General features: G+C 42.2%; 1 protein-coding gene across 2 annotated transcripts in view; it reads left to right on the top strand.

Moving 5' to 3' along the window:
* Nucleotides 1–6,057: 6,057 nt before the first annotated feature.
* MYOZ1 (myozenin 1) overlaps nucleotides 6,058–20,439 on the top strand; it is a 16,831-nt gene continuing 2,449 nt past the window's right edge. Inside the window, exons 1-4 of one of the 2 annotated variants that reach the window (XM_027700264.1) lie at nucleotides 6,096–6,217; nucleotides 8,354–8,455; nucleotides 10,096–10,277; nucleotides 18,694–18,928. In XM_027700264.1, coding sequence (XP_027556065.1) covers nucleotides 8,380–8,455; nucleotides 10,096–10,277; nucleotides 18,694–18,928 — 493 coding nt within the window. In that variant the 5' untranslated portion in view covers nucleotides 6,096–6,217; nucleotides 8,354–8,379. Of the gene's footprint in view, nucleotides 6,218–8,353; nucleotides 8,456–10,095; nucleotides 10,278–18,693; nucleotides 18,929–20,439 lie in introns of both variants that reach the window. The other variant, XM_027700265.1, reaches the window with a different exon arrangement.

Raw genomic sequence — 20,439 nt, 5'->3', positions numbered from 1 at the left:
CCATCACTGCCCCTCAGCCTGCTCTAACCTACCCTCTGCTTGTAAATCTGATATCAATGGAAGTTTGTCAGCTCTATTAAATCTGATTATAAACTTACATTGAACGATTCAACTTAATATTAACCAAAAGATCAGAAAAACAAAATCAGCCAGAAAATCAAATATATCCCCCTGTATCCTCAGGCTCCAAGTCTAATCCTAGCGCTAACCTTAACTCAGTTCATGTTCATGTCTACTCAGTTTCTGGTTCCCGAGAGGTTTATTGTGTTCAGTTTAGGACAAGCGGTAGGAGGTCACCTTTTCCAGATGCATCTCACTCACAGACAGCAATTCCTGAGCACTGCAGAAGACGCTGGAATCAGCTGTGGGATTAGACTGCAGGCTCTGGACATTTGTCCAGGTATAATTTTGAGGATGTTTTTCAGATCAATTGCAAGGAGATGTTCCTTATGCAGTGGTCTGGAGGTGAATCTTCGAATTACCCAGCATATTTCTGATTGACTTGCTGACAGGAAATTCAGGAAGGGGCAGCAATGTTTGCTGATGTCAGACCTGAGCTTCTGTCCAACCAGAAGAACAGCTCACAAAGAAATAAGTCTACAGATGCACAGGCTGCAGATTAGGACTGCATCTTGTTTTGCTTAATAAAGCTGACATAGTAGGATTATGACTCCAGATGGTTTGACACATTGCAGGACGGTTGCTGTATCCAGGGCTCTGATTAAATTCCCTATTAACCTCTACAACCTTCTCAAGTGAGAGTCATTTCCTCTCACAGCAGATCATGTCAGAAGGAGCCAGACAAACAGACTTTGAAGGATGGAACAAAAGCCTGCCAAGCCAAAGGATTACTAAGCAGCTACGCAGCAGGCTAGGGATAAACTTGGCCTTCAGTATGCACCTCAGAGAGAAGTTTTAAAACTAGACAATAGTAAGATGCCTAGTGGGGATATCTATTCCCAAACAATCATACCTGATGGAAGGAGAATGTCCAGCACTGAGCACAGCCGGGTAGTTATGTGGCATGTAGGAAAGATAAAGGGTGGACAGTACAGACCTATAGCTTCAACGGCCACTAGATGTTGCCACTGTTCTTCTCTGAGTTACCTGGGATTTTGGCATTTGCCTGATGTGGTGTTAAGTCTGGAGGGTTTAAAATCTTAGGAAATCCTTTCGTCCTAGTCTATCCTCTTTTGACGTTTACATATGGTGTTGCTCAGTCTCACATACCAGAGGAGAAGGTCAGTCTCATACCAGGGAGTTTTGGCAGCGAAGGGCTTGCTGCAGCTTGGAGGGGATTCCTCGGTGGTAGCATGTGGGTCATGCAGGCAAACAGGCAGCCCAGCAAGTAACACACCATGGGTGCGCCCACTATTTCAACACACACTGCAGCTCTGTGATCAAATCCTACATATTTCTGCCCCAGACCTACATCTCACTGTGCATTAAGCTCACTTAGTGGCAACAGGGAGCCTGACATTGACTGTTTCTCCTATTTTGGTGCTACAAAGTGCTGACAAGTCTTCCTGATGTCTGTGTGAAAGTGGAAGAGATTAGGCATATATTAAATATTTTAAAATAACAAATATGATATTTATTTGAAAATAATAATTAAAAAACCAACTGGGGAAAAAAGTCCCAAATCAAGGGTTGTGCAACATTTTTCAGAACAGATTGAATCATTTTGAAATCTGCTGCTTATGAGTACCTTCAGCACAGATCAGTCCTGGGCAGCAGGGAAAAAGGGGATCAGGGAAAGGTTTTAATTCTCTGTCTTTGGAAAATTAAAATGGTAAAGACTGATGCTGTTTGCCTGACTTACACGTGATCAAAATGTGCTCAGGAGACAGTGCTGCTGATGACCACTGTCTGAACTACTGCTTGTGTCCATATAGCACAGTGTAATGAGGCAGATCTCACGCACTGCTCTTGAAGTGATTTTGTAGACATCAGTGACTTAAAGCTAGACTTTTTGAAATTTGATGCACAAGAATGCAGTGCAAAAATAAATTTATTTTGAAGAAACGTGCCAGAGAAGGCAAAGCTTTGTTCAGGCTGTTCCTAAGGCCACTTAAGCAAAGGGTATATTTGGAAAGAGGGAGGTGGTCACAGTGAGATACAGGCAATTCCTTGTATGATTAAAAACAAGTGCTGAAATGGCCTACAGGCAGCACATGTACTACCTCACTGGCATAAACGGAAATTCCATGTACTTAAGCAAAGATTGAATTTAGCCACCACACTCCAGGTAAGACCCCCACCGCACCTCAATGAAAACTACACCAGCTCATCAAGCAAGGCTTGTAGTGATTTAAAGCCCTTAGCATTGAGTAGCATGAGTGCATAAGATAACAATAATAAAACAGATACTTTCTTCTCTATGCTGAGTTCATTGCATTGTGGCAGAGATAGCAGATTGGTGCAATATTCCCAGTGCAAAAAGCCACAGAGCTGCTGAACCCAGCACCATGGCAGGACACAAGTGAAGTCTCTGCTAGACTCACAACTGATATTTCTAGACTAGTGAACCAGACATTCCTGTGTCTCAGGAGAAACTGTGTCTAGAGAGGAGAAAGGGGCAGGATTTAGGTCTCAGCCTGGTAACTGAAAATGAAGACACTATTTGAAGGTAGAGTAGGAGGTAAGAGTCTTAGTTAAAGATGTGTCTTGGTGCATAAGTGTCAGACACAAGACTGCTTTATCCAAATCACCCTATAAATCCTGGTGCCACACTAATAGGATAAACACTCTCACATTCCTTCTAGGCTTAAGGCTCAGGTTCTGTGCAGCACACTCCAGACGCACTCTTAGGTCCTGTGTCTCACCTGGTCTATGTACACGCAGATGAAAACAAACTCTGGAGGATCGGGGTTGCAAGGACAGAACAGGACTTCACAGAGCACTGAATGAGGGTTATGGATCATCTTTCAAAATGGACGTGGCCAAGGTCTCTTCAGAAATTGAGGCTGACAACAGCCACAGGGATAACAGCACTCAAAAGTCTGGCTAAGAAACTGGTCTAAATCTTGGATTTTCCTACTGGAATTTCTGATGAGTCTGATGATTGGTCTAGGAACCGAAATACTACCCATCACCATGTAGGAAATAAAGAAATCTTCCCACTTGATCATTTCAGCTTCCAGGTACTATTTCTGAGTCCTGGATAAAGCTCCTGCCCTATATTCTCTACTCCCAGCTTACTTCCCTTCATATGCCTGCTCTATCTGTCTTGTTTCCAATTCCTTGCGCCCCAGCCTACTTCGCACACGAGACCTTGACTGGGCATACAAATGCTTTGTTCTCATCTGACCACGGTTCCCATCACTCCTTGAAGCTGGACTTCAGAGTCCTTGGCCTTGCCCCTAATCCTGCTTGCCTCTTGCCCTTCGGGCTGGGGATCCACAGAGGACTCTTGTTCCCTGGAGTTGGCTCACCCTGAAGTGCTGTCAGTGCCTTGTTCCTGGTCCTAATTGCAGGGCATGCCTGCTCATATCCTGATTGACATCCTCGCACACCATGCTAGACATGCCTTCTCTTCACCTTGCTATTGCTTTTTCTTAGTCTCTCTTGAGTTTCATAAGAGGGCTCTCATCCATTTCCTGCTCACTTCCGACTACCAGCCAGCCATGGGGCACTCTGCTCCCTTCCAGCTTGCTCAGCTCCTCTCTCCCTGCAGCTGCCTGGGGTGGGAGGAAGCAGAGGACCATCAGGTCATGTTTGTGGCAGGGAAGAGCAACCACATACTTCCCTGCTACATCGTCTTTTGGAGCTACAAAAGATTTATCTCAAAATCCAGCAGGTTGCCACATGATATTCAGCTGGCACAAACTGTTCCCTAAGGCATAATTTGTGCTCAGAAGGGCACAGGAGATGATGGAGAAATAATACAGAAGCTACAAATTGGTCTGAAAACAGCTGCTGGAAGCAAGTAGAGAGGACGTAGAGTTTAGCATCAATCTAGTTACGGCAAGAAGATGCCATGTAATGATATCTGCATTTCTCAGCTTCTCACCCGATAATATAAATCACATTAATTTCTTAAATTATTATCAAAATATATCTAGAAACTTCTTGAAATTAAGAGGTGTCTGTAACTCATGCCTTTTGGAAAGGAGAGGCAAAGGGCTGCTGATTTTAAACAATACAGCAGCATATTGTGTCTGTTCTCACTATGTCACCCTACATGCCATCACCTTATGACAGGCAGTGCCTCCCTTAAAGAGTAGGGCTTAGAACACAGGGAACTTGAATAGGACAGCAGCATCTCAAAGAGCACAACTGCATGTCACAGCAAGGACTGCACACTCTGGCCAAATGCCCAGCATGGTGCTAAACCAATCTCAGAGAGGGAATGTGGACAAAAAGTATTCCTCCTTGTACAACCTGCAGTTAGCAGGGCTTGGCCAACACTAAGAGACCTGCTCCTGCATGACCTCCTGCACTTGTGCAGAGTGGGTGTGACATTTGGACAGATGGTCAGTTGTGATGGTAGCATTTGACACCCTCCAGCTCTGTGCAGATGTAAATGCCTTCACCAGGCCTAAAGCTCTGTGATGGTGCCCAGAGCAGTGGGTATTTACAGTTCAATTGTGCTACTCCCTGCACCTGTTTTACACTGGCACTGTTCCAGGGATTTACTCCCAAATCACCAGCACGGGAGTATGAGGGCAGGATCCGTGCTGGACATCATTCTGGTGTATCAGCTGGGCTCAGTGAAGGACGCAGCACTCTTTTGGATAGTGGAAAGCTTACATCATGCTGTTACAGTAGATATGAATGAGGGAGAATGAGAGCTATGAAGTAGGCACAATGTGAGGTATTCATAGTGGTTACATGGATGTAAGCAAGAGGAAAATGGGAAACTTTGGGCCAGGAGATTGTCATATGTGTCCTGACTCCAAGCAGGGTATGAAGACTGATTACCTCCATAGGTATGTTACAGCAGTCTTCTACAGGACCTTCCAAACAGTATTGGGGGTAACACTTTGTGCTTTCAAAACACTTATCACAGTGGGAAGTCTTATATGCATTTGGTGCAGACAAAACCAACAGCAAAATCCAGGGAAGAAGGAAACTGGCTGTCTCCTGATGTTCCTTTATATCAACTTTGCTTGCAATCCTCTGTGCATATTATTTTCTACTACAATCACAACTGCGTTTTGGTTTCCCCCACCACCACTAGACTCTAGGATTATTCAGTGGACGACTTGATTTTGATCCAATAGGATCAGTGTGAAATAAGAAGACAATGTTTTCTGCAGGATTTCTGCTTTATTCAGAAGACGAAAAACATGTGTACCTTTGAGTAATCCAATGAAATGAGATATGTCACCTTCATTCTAAAACCAGAACCCAACTGGGTAGGGGGGAAAAGAGGGAGAGTCACCTCACAATGAACAGGAGCTAAGGAGGGTTATTTGCATGTACAAAGCTGCACCAAATGCAGGTAATCAACCCTATTTCTGTCATTAATCAGGAAATTAGTTTCCTTGCTATTTGATTAAGCTTGGTTTCCCATACACATTACATAGTTACCTCCTAGAACTCTGTAAATAGCTTTCTAGACTTTGTGGGTTTCCTATTACTTCTTGTTTCATGCATACAATTATTTTGCTTCTGTATTTACTGACTTATTTTAGGAATTATGTATGACAGCCTAGAGGACACTAGGGTGAATGATTGAGGAAGGGGCAGAAGGAAGGTGTAAAACAGAACAAGACCCAAGATAGCTTTTGAGGCATTACTGACAAGCAGGATATTGAGAAGGTTTTATGAATTGCATTAAAAAGCAATAGGAGGAGGAAGGGGAACAGCATGTTGATTTGAACAGAGAGGAGGAAGAAGTGAGGCGCCTACAGACAGCCTGGTCTTCCTGCGCGCTGAGACAGTGACTGCAGGAGACCTGAGGAGCAACCTTTTCCTTTCCCCTCTCCTCAGGGATGGCAGTGGTGCTATCTGAGACTCTGCCCTCTGGGCCATTGGCTATTAATAACTGCAGGATGCCTGTGCGAGCAGCCCTCGGGAGTCAAATTCACAGCACTTCGCATCAGCACTTTGTGCTGGGCAGAGCTTGCCTGCACCCAGGCAACCTGGGAGAGAGGGGCTGCTGGACAAGCCTCCCCAGCAGCACCCAGGGACGGGCTGGGAGGAAGCAGCCCGCTGCCGAGCTCAAGGACAGGCGCGTAAGCTGGTCTGAGCCTGGCACTGCAAACCTGAGGTGAGTTGACTGGGCAGCAAAATAGTGTAGAGCAGGTGCTGGAGGGCGTAAAGAGCGGTTTGGTTTGCAGCCAAAACAAGGAAATGACTTCTGCAGAGGCCAATGCAGAAAAAGACAGAGGAATTGAACAAAGGGATAGAGCTCAGGGAGAAAAGGATAATTGTGGCCCTGGTTTTATGTAAGGGATAGTGGGGAGGATGGGGACTGAGGCTCCAGCAGCCTCCCTCTGGTGGGAGGGCTGAAAGAGCAGTAGTACCGGTGTAGCTCTGGACCCTGTCCATAGAGAGAGGCTGCTGCCTTTTTCCTTATGCTAGACCAATTGCATGCAGTAGGTTTCTCACTCCTCAGTCCTGCTGGATTAGTAAAGAAGGACAGCAGAATGGGATGGACTTGTCCTCACCCCTTGGGAATGGGCATGTTAGAGGAGCACAGTTCCCCAGCAGGGCCAGCCATTTCTGCCTTGTCCCAGGGAGTCCACGTTTGGGGCATACAGATGATTTCCCTCTGTTTTGCCAGTCCTAGGACCCATCAGAGGGACTGTAACTTCCCACCCCTGCTATCTCCTGGCAGCATTGCCCCTTTCCTGTCAAGCAGGGCCTGATTCTTTTATATAGCCAAGCAGATGTCTGGCTGCTCGAGGAGAATGTGCAGCGCGTGCTTTATGGCTGCACCTGCTCATGCTTGCTTTGGGAATACCCCAGTATGGGCTCGTTTATGATGTGAACTGCATAGGCAGCATCTCAGTACAAGGATAAGCTTGCAAATCTGAAAGAAAAACTAATCCAAGGGAGTATCTGCCAGTGTGATTGGAGCTGTTTTGCTATGGCTGGGCTTCCTTTAGCAGTTATCACCACCTCATCACATGAAAATCATGTTGCAAAAGAAGCAATGGATGAATGAAACTGCAGAATACACAGGAGATAAAAATGTCTTGATCGCAACAAAGGCAGTTTACAAATTCCTAGTTCCAGCTGTTTGCTTGGTAGTTTTAAAATAAACTCACAGTTCCATGTTTTCAGCTCTGAAATTTTAAGCAACTAGAGTACGAAGAATCACAAGGGCAGAGGTGGTTAGTTATTGCTGTTGCTGAAGCCAGTGGGTCTTTGCTCATTTTTTTTGGTATTGTATTGCCTTGTATTAGGTGTGGATCTGTCTCTTATATGCTGGTGTTTGGGCATGGACAGTGTTGAAGTGAAGGCAAGACATTTGTCCTACTTAAATTATGTGTGATAACCCTGAAGAAGGACTCTGAGAAGCTGCCTGAAATGGAATTGCTGAGATTTCTCCTGATTTTCCCTGACTTTGCACACAGATTTCTCATCCCATCTAGGGATGTGGAACACTGTACCAGAAAAAAATCTGCCTCTTCTCCTCTTTCCTCTTTCACAATGATATGGGATAAGATCCATACATAAGATACAGGTGCAAGTGACTTCAAACAAATTGGGTGAACAACTTTAACAAGTTTTCCTGTGCTTTCTTCCTCTAGCCCTTCTGTAACAAAAGAGTAACAGTCATAAAAGACAGAAGTACTTAGAATTTTGGTTTGTTTCTTTCTTTTTTTTCTGCTCCAAACTTGCAGTCTAGAGGCTTCCTGAATACCTATTCTAATTCTAATAGGACTATCTAAATATCCAAACCACACTTGCACATTATTCAAAGTGCTCCCAATAACCCATGGACAGATCTGAAATCTGCATACAAAAATATATATTACCATCTAATGATAACTGCATGGTATTACAACATTGTATTTCAAAGTGACGGTCTGTTACTGCAGCACAAACTGGTAACAGAGTACCCTGATGGCACACATGGATTCTGGGAGACTGCCATGCTGCAATTAAAATGCATCTTTTGGATGACAATGCTATATGGCACCTTGGCAATGCTTCTGCTGCGATCTGCTACCGTAATTTGTGTCATAATGCTGAGTCTCCAGAGAACACCACAACAGCCTGCCTATGATATTCTGTATGGGAGGATACCATTCACTAGCTCCATCATGTGGAAGGGATAGAAAAGAACCTGTGTGTGAAATGAAGGCTGTGTATCTTTTGCCTGTAGATGGCAACTAAAAGAAAGGCAAGAAATACATTTCCCAGTGTTTCATTCTCCATTTCCTTGTGTGTTTAGAGCAAAGCAGAGAACTCTCTGTGGGAATGCCCCTTGCAGGGACTCCTGCTCCTCTTAAAAGGAAAAAGTCCACTAAACTCATTGTGAAGCTGACACACGAAGGTAAGATATGCAAAACTGCACAACTAAGAATTGTTTGGATTTCAGCCTGAATTTCAGCCTTTAAAATTTCACACCTTGTCTCACTGAACTCTCACAGCAAGACATGCAGTGAACATACCAGCAGGCAGAGCCACAAATATTACTAAAGCCCAGCCTTCAACCTCATACATTTTCTATCTTACAGCTGAAAAGCATTGCACACACTCAGGTCAAATGTTGATCTACATCACACTCTGTAAACCCATATTCTCCTACAGCATTAATTTGGATGTACACCAGCATGAGAGGGAAGAGAACATGATCTTTTACAGGAATCAATATTGCAGTGCCTAGTTATAATCTTTGTTGTTCTCTCTCTTATAACCTTTGTCTCTTATTTCTTTTCCTCTGTGTGAGAGAATTCCTTTTATTCTAGCACCCATTTGCTGAAAAAGACAAGGTCTCTTAGAAAGGTTAATAGAGCAGAAAAAATTTAACCTGGGATATTTTTCTTTCTACAGAATACATGTGTATTGGGGAGGGTGACTTAAATAACTGTGATATCCTTATCTTCTCTTTACTTTTGACAGCATGGGGAAGATTTTTAGAGGTTAAAAAAGTAATAATTCAATGTCGTTCTTTCTTCAGCCCCCAAAAATGGCTGTAGAAACTTCTCTGGTAGGGTACAGGTATATATTTTTCTGTTTGCCCCTAATCCTTTATTCAAGTAAACAAGCAAGTAAAAATCCAATTTTCAGTTAAAGGGCATTTCCTCCTGTGCTATGAAATAGTGCTATATAAAATTGGCTTTAAAAAAAAATAAAATTCTTCAGAGAATGTCTAATAAAATGAATGGGCATTATACAAATTTTATAGCAGTTTAAGGATGGAGATTCATTCTCTGTTGTCAATGAGAAGTGGTCTTAACCTTAGTTAATACAAAAAAACACCCCAAAAACCAAAAAACAAAGCCAAGGAAAAGTTGCATGTTTCCAAATGAAAACCTTTAACTGCATTTCTGCAAGATTTTTATACTGAAAGTGTTTAAATCCATTGCTTTGATGGTGAATTGGTGGTACCAAATTAAATGTAAAAGTACTTATTGAATAACCAGCATATTAAGACTTGAAGAGAATTTCAACCACTTTCCCCTTTAAAAATTCTCCCAAAAATAAACAAACAAAAAGATATAACAACATTGAATCTTGCCATGGCTCCAGGATAATGTTTAAATCAAAGCACACCAGAGTTCTCTTTATTTATTATATGTCAGCCCAATCTGAAGAGCTGACTGCCACTCATTTAATTGCAGGGGGAGGAGGTGAGTGTAATGCAGTAACCACAGGAGGCAGTGGTGTATTTTGAGGCAGTACTAAGGAATCCTGCTGCACTGACTGAGATGCTTCAGATTGTGGGACACATCCATCTAGCTCCACCCCTATGCAATTCATCGCTGCAGATTTGCCTTGATTGCAATTCAGAGTAAATCCCAAACATCTCTATCCGAAATGGCATCAATGTAAAACCTTGGCTCATTTCCTAAAAACTTAATTTAGAAGAGAATTTGGGTGCTCTGAAGTCACTACTGATACTAGGAAGCAATAGACAAGAGATGTGGACCAGAGCACTTCCTAAAGTGTCCCATTGCATATGTCTTGTAGACATGCCACAAGAGGTGTCCAAGCTGAACCTGGGGAAGAAGATCAGCATCCCCAGAGATGTGATGCTAGAAGAGCTTTCCCTCCTCACTAACAAAGGATCCAAGATGTTCAAATTACGTCAGCTGAGAGTGGAGAAGTTCATTTATGAAAATAACCCTGATGCCTTCACCGACAATTCTGTGGTAGGTTGGAGATTAAAACTAAAAGCTACTCCATACACCTGGGGGAAACAGGAATGGAGTGTGTGCAAGCTCTCCTCTGTATGTGCATGGGCCGGGGGGAACTACTAGCAAAGAAGTGAAGGAAAAAGCTGAAGTTATATAAACACACAAGTTTTATTTCCTTTTGGCAACAGCATTAGTTTCCTCTGGCAAATATTTGGTATCACATATGCAGAAGCATGAGAAAATTCAGTACTGAGTGATGGAGGAGGACTGCATGTTTGGCAGGTGTTCAGACCTCAGGGCAGGGCTAATTAGTTTTGTACCCATTCTATTTCTTCTTTGCATGATGACAATGATTCATCCAGGTCTGACTTCAGCTCCAGTAGGTACAATTATATTTTAGTCTAGGATACTTTCATGCTTTCTGCTGGACTGAGTCCTCTGCTCATTTCTGCAAGTTCCACAAGTGAAATTTCTGCCAGAAACCTCTCACCTGACTCTGCAATATCTTCAGTTAATTTGCTAGAAGCCAAGTTTGTTTTCTTCTAGAATATTTTCCTTTCAGATATGATGTATGAACATAAACTTTTTTTTTCCCTGTTCCCATGAGTTAGTACTGTTATTTAATCTTTGAACTTCTCTCTACCGTTAGTTGTTGGTGTAAAGTCTTCTAAAGACACCTAAACTTTTACAAATTAAACTCTCCTATCACATGATTGTCAGGAGTTCAGTAAAACAAATGGAAAATGTTTCAGGTTTATATGCATTTTGACGTAGCACCTCATCTTCTGATGTTCTTTAAAATTCATTTGGTGTCATTTTACCCCTTTATGGCATCTATTTTCTAGTCCAAGGAAACTCAAGGAAAATAATAAAAGTCAAGCTGAGGAAAATGTTTTGCGAAACAGAAACACGTTTGTTTTTAGCCCTCTGATGTTTTCAAAAGCAGCAATAAGTAAATAAGTTCACTCTTAAAAATGACAATTTGGAAATTGGGATGTGGAAAGATGCTTGATTAAAAAAACAAGTCATTAAAATTACAACAGTAGGTCAGATTACAGATGAGTGATGACAGACCAGAAATATAGCAAGCATATCTGGTGATGTTAGACTTTGGGCAGCTTCTTCATCTCTTTATGCTTTAGGTAGTTTATCTCTTTGGGAAGTTATTTCCTAGAAAGGATGTGAGAAATGAATGGTGTGTTGAACTTTGGACTCTTCAGATTAATATTTTAGAAGAGAAGTGTATGCTATTTTTATAAATACTCAGCAATTTCAGAGCTCCTAAACCATATGAAGGCCCAGTTCACATGTCAGAATCTGCTGTAGTGAGGAGGAGTGAGAAAATAATAAAGCAATGGAATAAAAAGGCTGAAGTTGAAGCTTTCAAAAATGTGATTGTGTCACTAAAGAATGTCCAATCAGAACAACACAAAGCAAATGAGCTGTAACAAACTGACTCAAAACTGGACATGTACAGAGTCCCTACATAACTAACATTACAAAGGCTGATGACAACTGCCTCTTTTTTGTTAGCTGTTTTTCCTGCTTTATTCATCTGTACCTGACTTTTATTCCATACCCTTTCTGCAGTGAATCTCTCCCTCTATTCTGTAGGAACACCCCTGCTCCCAAGCTCCTTTGCTGTATGAGAACATGGTCTCCAAACAGCAGCTGGCACTCAGCTTTAAAATCCTCCATGTTTCACTTTCAGGGCTATCTTCTCTCCACATTCATACAGATAAAAAATCTCCATTAGTCAGTGCAGGAAGACTTCGATCTGCCCTACAGTGCTCACTTGCGCCCAGATTAGCAGGATCACAAACATAATTGTTACCATTTTCTGGCTGCCCCATCTGCTCTGTGCAAGGACTCTGGCAGGTTGCATCTACTGCCTCTGTGGGTAACAATTCTCATCAGCACAGCCAGCACAAGTTAGCACCTTTGCTGGCAGTCAGAGCAGTGCAAAGAAAAGCTGAGCAGTCGCAGCATGTGAGTCATCTCTCGGAGAGCTGGTTGTTCTTGGGCAGGTAAAGGCAACAGATCTGTGGCCTGTTATCTTTCAAACCATCAGGACAGCACCTGACCTTAGCAACAAATAACTTTCATCAGGAAGGTCTTTTGATTGCAATACCTGATTAGCTTTCTGTTCCTTTTCTTTCTTGCTCCTGTATCTGCTCAAAGGCAAGATGCAGAAAAAAAGCTTAAACACAAGGGAACTGTGTGAAGAAGATAATGGCAGAGTAAAGAAGTCCTACTGCTACATCTGGTTACTTCCCTCTCTCAATTAATTTCTATGTTCTTTGCTCCCCATCCTAAAGATGTCCTTGTGTCTTTATGGCTGTGGGACAGTGAAGGGTTTTGAAGCTGGGGGTGGGTTTTCTGCTTTTATATCATAGATTTCTTACCTGTCTTAAAATATTCTTGGGACACACTTAGCAAAGCAGAGCAAGACAGGTCTGGGATGAAGTATGGATTGTTTCTTTCCCACAAAAAAAGTTTAACAGCAAGGTAATGTAATATTAAAAAAAAAAAACACAAAGAGAAAGGTTATTAAAAATAAATCCAAACCATATAAGGGGTTCCAGAATAGCCTGTGCTGTAGCCATAAACATTCCACACAAGGGAGAAGATCTCAGTAGTCATGTGTCATTGATCCACTCTCTTGCTTCTCTCCTCCTCCTTCTTCTCCAGCCAAACAACCACACTGGACAATCAGATCACTCTCCTTATTTTCAGCAGAGAAAACATATATTCTGTATGCTGGAATGTCAGACACCTCCATGCAAAAGTGAAAACCTGCCACTCGATCACTGCCGCAGCTCTACCTGTCCAGTTAAAGCCAAATAGTAGCTAAACCCACAGTTAAAAGGACTGACCATTCCCAACATGAGTGAAATGAAATGCACTACCTACTGTATAGCTGTTTTCAACACTGTGACCCACCCTCTTCTCTTGCAAATACACAGTACAAAGGGAGGTTTTTAAGGAGGGCTGTGTTTGACACTGATATCCTGGCAAACAGGGAGAGTTCAGGCAACATCCTTTGTGTTTGGTGCTGTGCTGGAGAAGCTGGGCTCTTCTGAATCCTGTCTAATAAACCAGAAGGATTTCTCCTCAGGCCAGGCTGTGCCACTCTGTTGCAGAAACTGTGGCTCTTTCCGTGTCTCAGAGGATATTATCAACTTCATTTTGGAGCTGCAAGATGCAATTTACTATTGACTACAGACCATGATGAAACCCCATATTGCTCTGTGCTCTATTACTGTAGCATCTGGTCAACCATAACATGAAGGAAATTACTACATTTATTTTTTAATGGTGAAACTGAACCATGGGGTAGATGAACGGGTCACGCAAAATCATAGAGAGGGTCTCAGTCTTATCTTTGGGTCTCCTAAATCCCACTTCACTGTTCAGCAATTAATAGATCAGCAGTTCCTTGCCTTCATAATGCTAAATTTGTTTGGCCTCAAACACATCGAGATCATGTGAAATGATGTTTCTTAGCCTTACAGCCTCACTCACTATTGCTTTAACTTGTTCCAAGGTCTCACCTCTGCTTTGGGAACCTCTGTGTAAGATCTTCTTGCTATCCTCAAGGGGAAACTTTTTAACACCTTCCTGCTAATCATTAAGTGGAAACCGAAAACAAAACCATAGCATTTTGGATGTTGCTGTTTGTCTTCCAGTGAGGATCCTTAAATATAGTCTTTCTGCTAGTCAAAACCTATGGCCTCATTTGGGTTACATGTAGAAGACCTTTTTCTTTTCCCCTGTTCTTCACGCTTTACTATCAGACCTTAACTTAAAACCATTACGAAGGTGAAATAACTAATATTTGAATAGACAATTACCAGCAGTAATATATCAAAAAACACCCAGACCCACAAACAAATAACCCCACCTTGACACTTTCTCAGATTCACCTACAAGTTAAAATAAATGCAGTTTCCAATCTTGTACCATTCCATTTCTTCTTTGCTTGTATGAAAACAATCTGAACATATGTTGGCAATTTCTGCTGGACTTCAGGTCAAGAGGTCTCTTCAGATAAGCTGACATCAACTGTGAAACAAAATATAGGAAGTGAAAAAGGTTTAAAGAATTGGATTACTGTACTTCTGGATAATGGCAGGAGTTACTTGGTATTCCCTTTGCTGCTGCAAAAGAACTCAGAGGAGCGGGCAGAGGCAGCAGGAAGAGAATGGAAGAGGTTATGTTAAAATGCCAAAAGTGATGCTTCACAGCAGACAGCGGTACATAACCAACCTGCCTCAGAGATCTTACATGTTAAAGAGCCAGACATGATACAGAGTGTGAAGGAAAACATAAGGATGGAGAAACAAAGATGTTACCATGCAGCTACTTGGTTTATTGCACAAATACGCACTGATGGTTCTGTTTGCCACTTAATGTACTTAGAAGAACACCAATCAATATTGCTGGAGGTAAGGTTAAATGGAAAACAGCAGGAAAAGCATTTTTCTAGGAATTCTGTTCTGCAGGAAATACTTAACCTCTTGAACAAATGTTACAGGATAATTACAAGCTGAGCTGTAAGTCTCAGGTTACGACCTAAGCGGACTGAGCTGGGTGAGATGTAACTTCTCTAACAAAATGAGCCGTGCTGTGCTGGAGTTGGATTGGTGCAGATGACCTAGAGGTCCCAAATATATCCAAAGCCGTGTAAGAGTGAACATGGAGTTCAATGTGTTCTTATGCAAGAAGTGATGGTGTGGAAAAAGCAGAACAACAGAAAAAAAAGATCCTTTTATTTTCCACAGCAGCTTGTTGGAGCACTGTGAGAAAATTTTGGACCAAAATTCTGAAACTCAATTTCTTTCATCCACAAAGAAAATGTGGCGAAGACATTATAAAATATACAAATAAGATATATCTAACTTTGGGTAGCATTAGATAAAAATTCCCATTATTTAGATGGGTACATTCAGGCACTGAGGCAAAAAATAATTTCCCTAAGATTAAACAGCAAGTCAGAAGACCTGGAAATAGCAAAAGCTCAACCTGCTGTACCTCTTGGGGTAGCAAGTTTTGAAAAACATAGCCTAAGTACTTTAGCAGCTTCTTATTTTCATCCTTTTTTTAAAGTGAATCATAGGTTTAAGGCTATGCGATTCCAAATGAAGGACTGAGGCACACACTGATAAAAACATCAGGCAGTCTATGAGACTCTCCAAGTGTCTGAATTTTAAATCTCCCATCCCACCATTAAGGAGCATTTGAGTGGCTGCCACTAAGAGAACGCAGACCAGTAACTTCAGAAGTGTTAGTAACTACATAGGTATCAAACATTTAGGGAGCTCTTTATCAGTGAGGTGGAAATAGAAACACATTTGGTGGCCTCAATCATTTTCTTTAGGGCACAGCAAGGAGCTGAAGGGGAGCACATAGTGTCTTCTCCTGGGGACTGCCTGGAGTGACGTCAGGGCCTTGACATACTCAGAGATCTCAGCTCAGTTGGATCATCTTTCATTATCTAGTTTTAATTAGGCACATGCTCCAGAGAACTCAGAATTTGTCCATCTAAGCACTCAGCCTGCAGGATCAGACTCTTGCTAGAACTAAGGAGTTCAAAGACATGAGCCCAATTTGTTTAGCCAACCCAGGGGATCACGTCTCCTGAACTTGTGACAATTGTTTTCTCATGAGAGTGGATTTAGGGATGCACAGAGACTGATAACATCCACTACCTCCAGCAGTGCACAGACAGGGAGAAACCTACCATGGAGGAACTGTGTGATCTGTCCCCAGAGCCAACAGGAGAGGGCTATCAGCGTTCTCAATTGACATTCCGGGCTTCTCTCCTGGAACTTCCACGAACAAGGTCAATCAACCCTAACTGAGAGGCTGGTTTCATGATGTGAATATGCATATATGGAAAAGCTCCACATTACTCCACAAGCAGTGGCCCAAGACTTGCATTCTCCTCAACTCTAAGCTGTATTTCACTTCAAAACTCTGACCAGAGGCGTGCTCTACGTACCAGAGACAAAGCTGCACCCACCCAGCTTTGACAATGTCGAGACTCCTGCTTGAGGCTGCCATTCCTGAGCTCTGCTCTCTCAGAAAATCTTTCAAAAAGATTAATTTCCCTTTGCCTCCTGTTAACTATTGTGGTGGCCAAAACTAAAAATTATATTTTTGTCCTAGCAGGTGAGTAGATTGGGGTATTGCATGGAAAATGTGTCTTTCCTATCTGAATGGAGATGCCTGCTTTCAGCAGATCAGTTTTCCCAGCAGGTCCATGAAGAATCATGTACTAGCCTAAGCCAATCAAACTAATTTAATTTGTAGCTAAATAAGATTTAGGTGTGGCTGTCCTTATGCAGACCTTCTATTTCAGAGAAACTTTGTTCCTATCAGTGATAATACTGCAATTTAAAATAACATCAGGTGACACTGATGCCCCTCCCTGGTCATATCAAATACTGCTGTGAACAGAATCAAAACAGCCCATCTTACTGCAGCTTATGTTATGCTGATGTTTTGTGACTTTTTTTTCAGGAGGGCACATGTAAGTAACCAGAGGAAAAGAGAAATAAGCGTTTAATTCTCAGGAAAGGCACAAAGCATGGGTGAAACTTGAAGGAAAACAGATGCAAATCCTGTTTTGAAAGTACTGAGCAAATCAGGAGAAGCATTAACCTTGCATATGTATTAACATTTTGAGAATAACCTCCTTCTGACCTCTAGCCCTCAAATACCCTTTTTTCAGTTTGCCTTTTTACAGCTACATAGCTCCCACGCATAATTGAGCAGATTGCCCTGCTAGCTCCTGTGTACAGCTTAATGCTCACAATCCTCTCCGCTGTCAGTGCTTCCTGACATTCAGGGGAACATTTTCTCCTCTGTTCCTAAAAAGGGAATTCCCTACAGCTAGGAGAAGGACAGACAGTCCCTAAAGGCCCTGGGGGCACCAGCTCTGCCACTTCAGCCTGCAGCTGGCTGCTTGCCTGGGTTGCAGCCTGGTGACCTGCTGTGAAACCCTGGACACTGTTGCGGGAGACACAGGGAGCCGAGGGTTAGCTAATTCTGCCTTGAGCCTTGTGGGTTTTCACTTCTCATCTATTTTTAGCTGGCTGAACAGCTGGCCTTGGAAGCCTGTTTACAGCCTGGAAAGCTTCTTTTTGCTAAACTGTGCTAGGTGTAAGAGCCCTGAGAAAGCCTTAACCCTTTGAGAGCCAGCTCTGAAGCTGGCACTCTGGTTTCCCACTGACTGCCTGAGATTAATTTACGCAAGTAGAATTGCAGCATTAGGAACCACAAGTTCATTCCATTTCATTTATTTGTATTTGTTGCATCTTTATGCATCTAACAGCCAATCTTCTAGTCCAACAGGAAAGACCATATGTGATATATAACTCAGGTGACTTGTATTCTATAGCTGTGTGGGTTGTAATACACAAGAGACACCATTTTATGTCTGATAGGAGTAAAATTTTGATGTCACTTATGACTGATACGTAAAACATCTTGTGAACATATTCTATCAGTTTCTATTCCACAAAAGTATTTATTAAAATTTCTGTGTGCAGAGACAGGACATTGTGCTGGCACCAGAGGATCTATAAATCCTGCATGGACTGTTTGCTCTTTCACTATGTACTGCAGGGATTGTGTCTTCTAGCCTGGACCAGGGAGAGCGGATGGCCAGCAAAATAAGACCACCCTAGTTTTACTGATGGATACAGCTTTCTTTCTTGCCTTATTGCTGGTGAAATTTGGTTCATTAATGCACATACTGCTACAAACAAAATTCTTCCTTTTTGTCATTTTTCCCTTGTGGTCTCCAGAAAGTATTTTCTGTTTTTCCAGGCTGCTATATCTTCAGTCTTTCTCAACACATAAATACTTCTCCCCATTCAGACTTTCACATACATGGAAAACAGGCACACAGGTAGACATCTCCCTGGCTTTTTTGTTGTCACAGGAGCCCTGTAACACTTAGCTCCCACACTATAATCAAGCTGACTTTGTTGGGTTATTTTAACTTTGACAGGAAAACGCTTCCTATTTCTTGCCCAGCTTACTTTCCCACAGGTTAGCCAATGTATCTCTGTCTGGACCTTTACCTGCTCTGGCAGAAACTAAATTTCCTTTCCCTTCCTCCTCTGTTTCATACTGATCACTGCTGGGGACAATACACAGATCTCTCTCTTCTCAGCCTGTTCATATAAAATGACTAGGAGGTGTGTGTGCTTCCATTGCCCTTGCTGCTGTTCCACAACTGCTCCTATACTGGATAGAGAGAATAACATACACAAAGTTCTGCCACTGGTTTTGTAACTGAGACACAAAAACTACTCAGATCACAGAAACCCGGGAGTTCATGTTCTGGGACCCAACCCTGCAAACATGAATGGGCCATGTCCTGTAACAAGGATACATACGCTCTTTTCTCCTGCCTTAGGATCACTTTCAGAAGTTCATCCCACCGGGAGGGCATTACGGGGAAGATGCTCATGGCTATGCCCAAGGGCGGATGGTAGGAGGAGTGACAGCTGGGCAGCACGGCTCCAGTAAGCAGCAGCATCCTGGTGTCCCTCCTGGGCCTGGAAGCAAAGGAGGCCCTGGAGACAGCGAAGGGGAGCATGCAGGGAAATCGCCTGGAACTGGTGGAGAAGGAGGCAATGGTACTGAGAAAGGCAAGTATCTCTCTGCAAGAACAAGAAATAGCTAAAGCTATCAGACCTCAATCCAACCTTACTCTTAAGGACAAGCAAATTAATCTGACTAAAACCTGAATTCTTCCAAACTAAGTTCCATTGCAAAGTCTAGTTGGACTGCCTTTAGCTTGATGGTTTTGTTTGCATGCTTCTGTGTTGCTCAGTCATAGGCAGGAAGCAGAAATACCTTCCTTGACTGGATTGAAGAAATTATAGGAAATTTAACTACTGAGCTCCTAAGGGTGATACAGCAGTATTGCCAGCATGGCTATGCCATGCCAGTATGGCACTCTTTCCTTTCAAGGGTTTCACACTGACCACTACTGGAGATAGTAGTATTAGCTCTTTAGCTAAGTAGTCTGATCTGACACATCAGTCTTGAGTATCTCAGCCCTGATTTCAAACCAAAGCTTCCACCTAAACGAAGAACACTTTCTGGATCATCTTCAGAAAGGAACAGCAATATTTCTAAAAGTTATCTGGTAATCACCACTAGTCCACTGAAGCAATATCTTTACGAGTAAAAGTAGTTTTATTTTAATTTGGTCTTTGCCTAATTTTATCCTCAGTTTAGTTTGACCAGAAATCTCTAGAATTGAATACCTTGTGTGAGAATCAGCAGGTGAAATCATTATTTTAACAGCACCTATAGGTTTTTACAACAAAAATCAAATTTGCTTGGGAACCAGGAACAACTGCCTTAAGAGATCAAATGAATGACTTGTAAAATCCAAAGTTTTTAATTGACATTCTAGAAGAGTGTGCATTTTATATCAAAATCAGTTTTTACATTTCTGGGCATCCCTGTGAAAAAGAAATCTGTGTAGACTCTTATAGTCTTCTTATAGGAGATTCTTCTCCATTGTTATCCTTTTTCCGTGTGCAGGGAGAAGGAGGATTAATATCATCCCATAGCTTTCACTGCAGAGACGGATCCCAGCCACCTTTATTCTTCAACCCTAGCGATCAATTTTCTTGTAAACTGCTTAGTTTAAATACTTCACAATGAAAGAGAGGAGTAGTAGTTTTTATTTTTTTAGTGAAAATTAGATTCTTATACATGTCTGCAATTCTTTGAAAGTAGGAAAGCCCAGGATTTGGCAAGGTTTGAAGAAAATAAGTAAGACAAAGAAAGAAGGTGTGATAGAAAAAAGAAAGATTCAGATAATAGTGTTCCTTCTTTGCCACTTACTTCATAAGGCTTTGTTTCCTACACAAAATGTGGTACCATGAAAGCACCAGAATGGCTAACTCAATTAACCTATTATTCTCGTCTGCTCTAGTCAAGCTAAGAAGAAGTCTTTGCTCAGGAGTTTTAAGGTTTATGAAGGATGAAAATCTTAAAAGTGTGCTACACATCAATACACAACTGATGCTCTTATTACACAGCTGGGAGAAAGGGAGGGAAGGGAAGGGAAGGGAAGGAAAGGGAAGGGAAGGGAAGGGAAGGGAAGGGAAGGGAAGGGAAGGCAAGGGAAGGGAAGGGAAGC

This window comes from Neopelma chrysocephalum, unplaced genomic scaffold (assembly GCF_003984885.1).
Source record: "Neopelma chrysocephalum unplaced genomic scaffold, ASM398488v2 Primary Assembly neopelma1_143, whole genome shotgun sequence".
Taxonomy (NCBI): Eukaryota; Metazoa; Chordata; class Aves; order Passeriformes; family Pipridae; genus Neopelma; species Neopelma chrysocephalum.
Note: the sequence above shows the minus strand (reverse complement) of the source record. Positions and strands in the feature narration are given on the sequence as shown.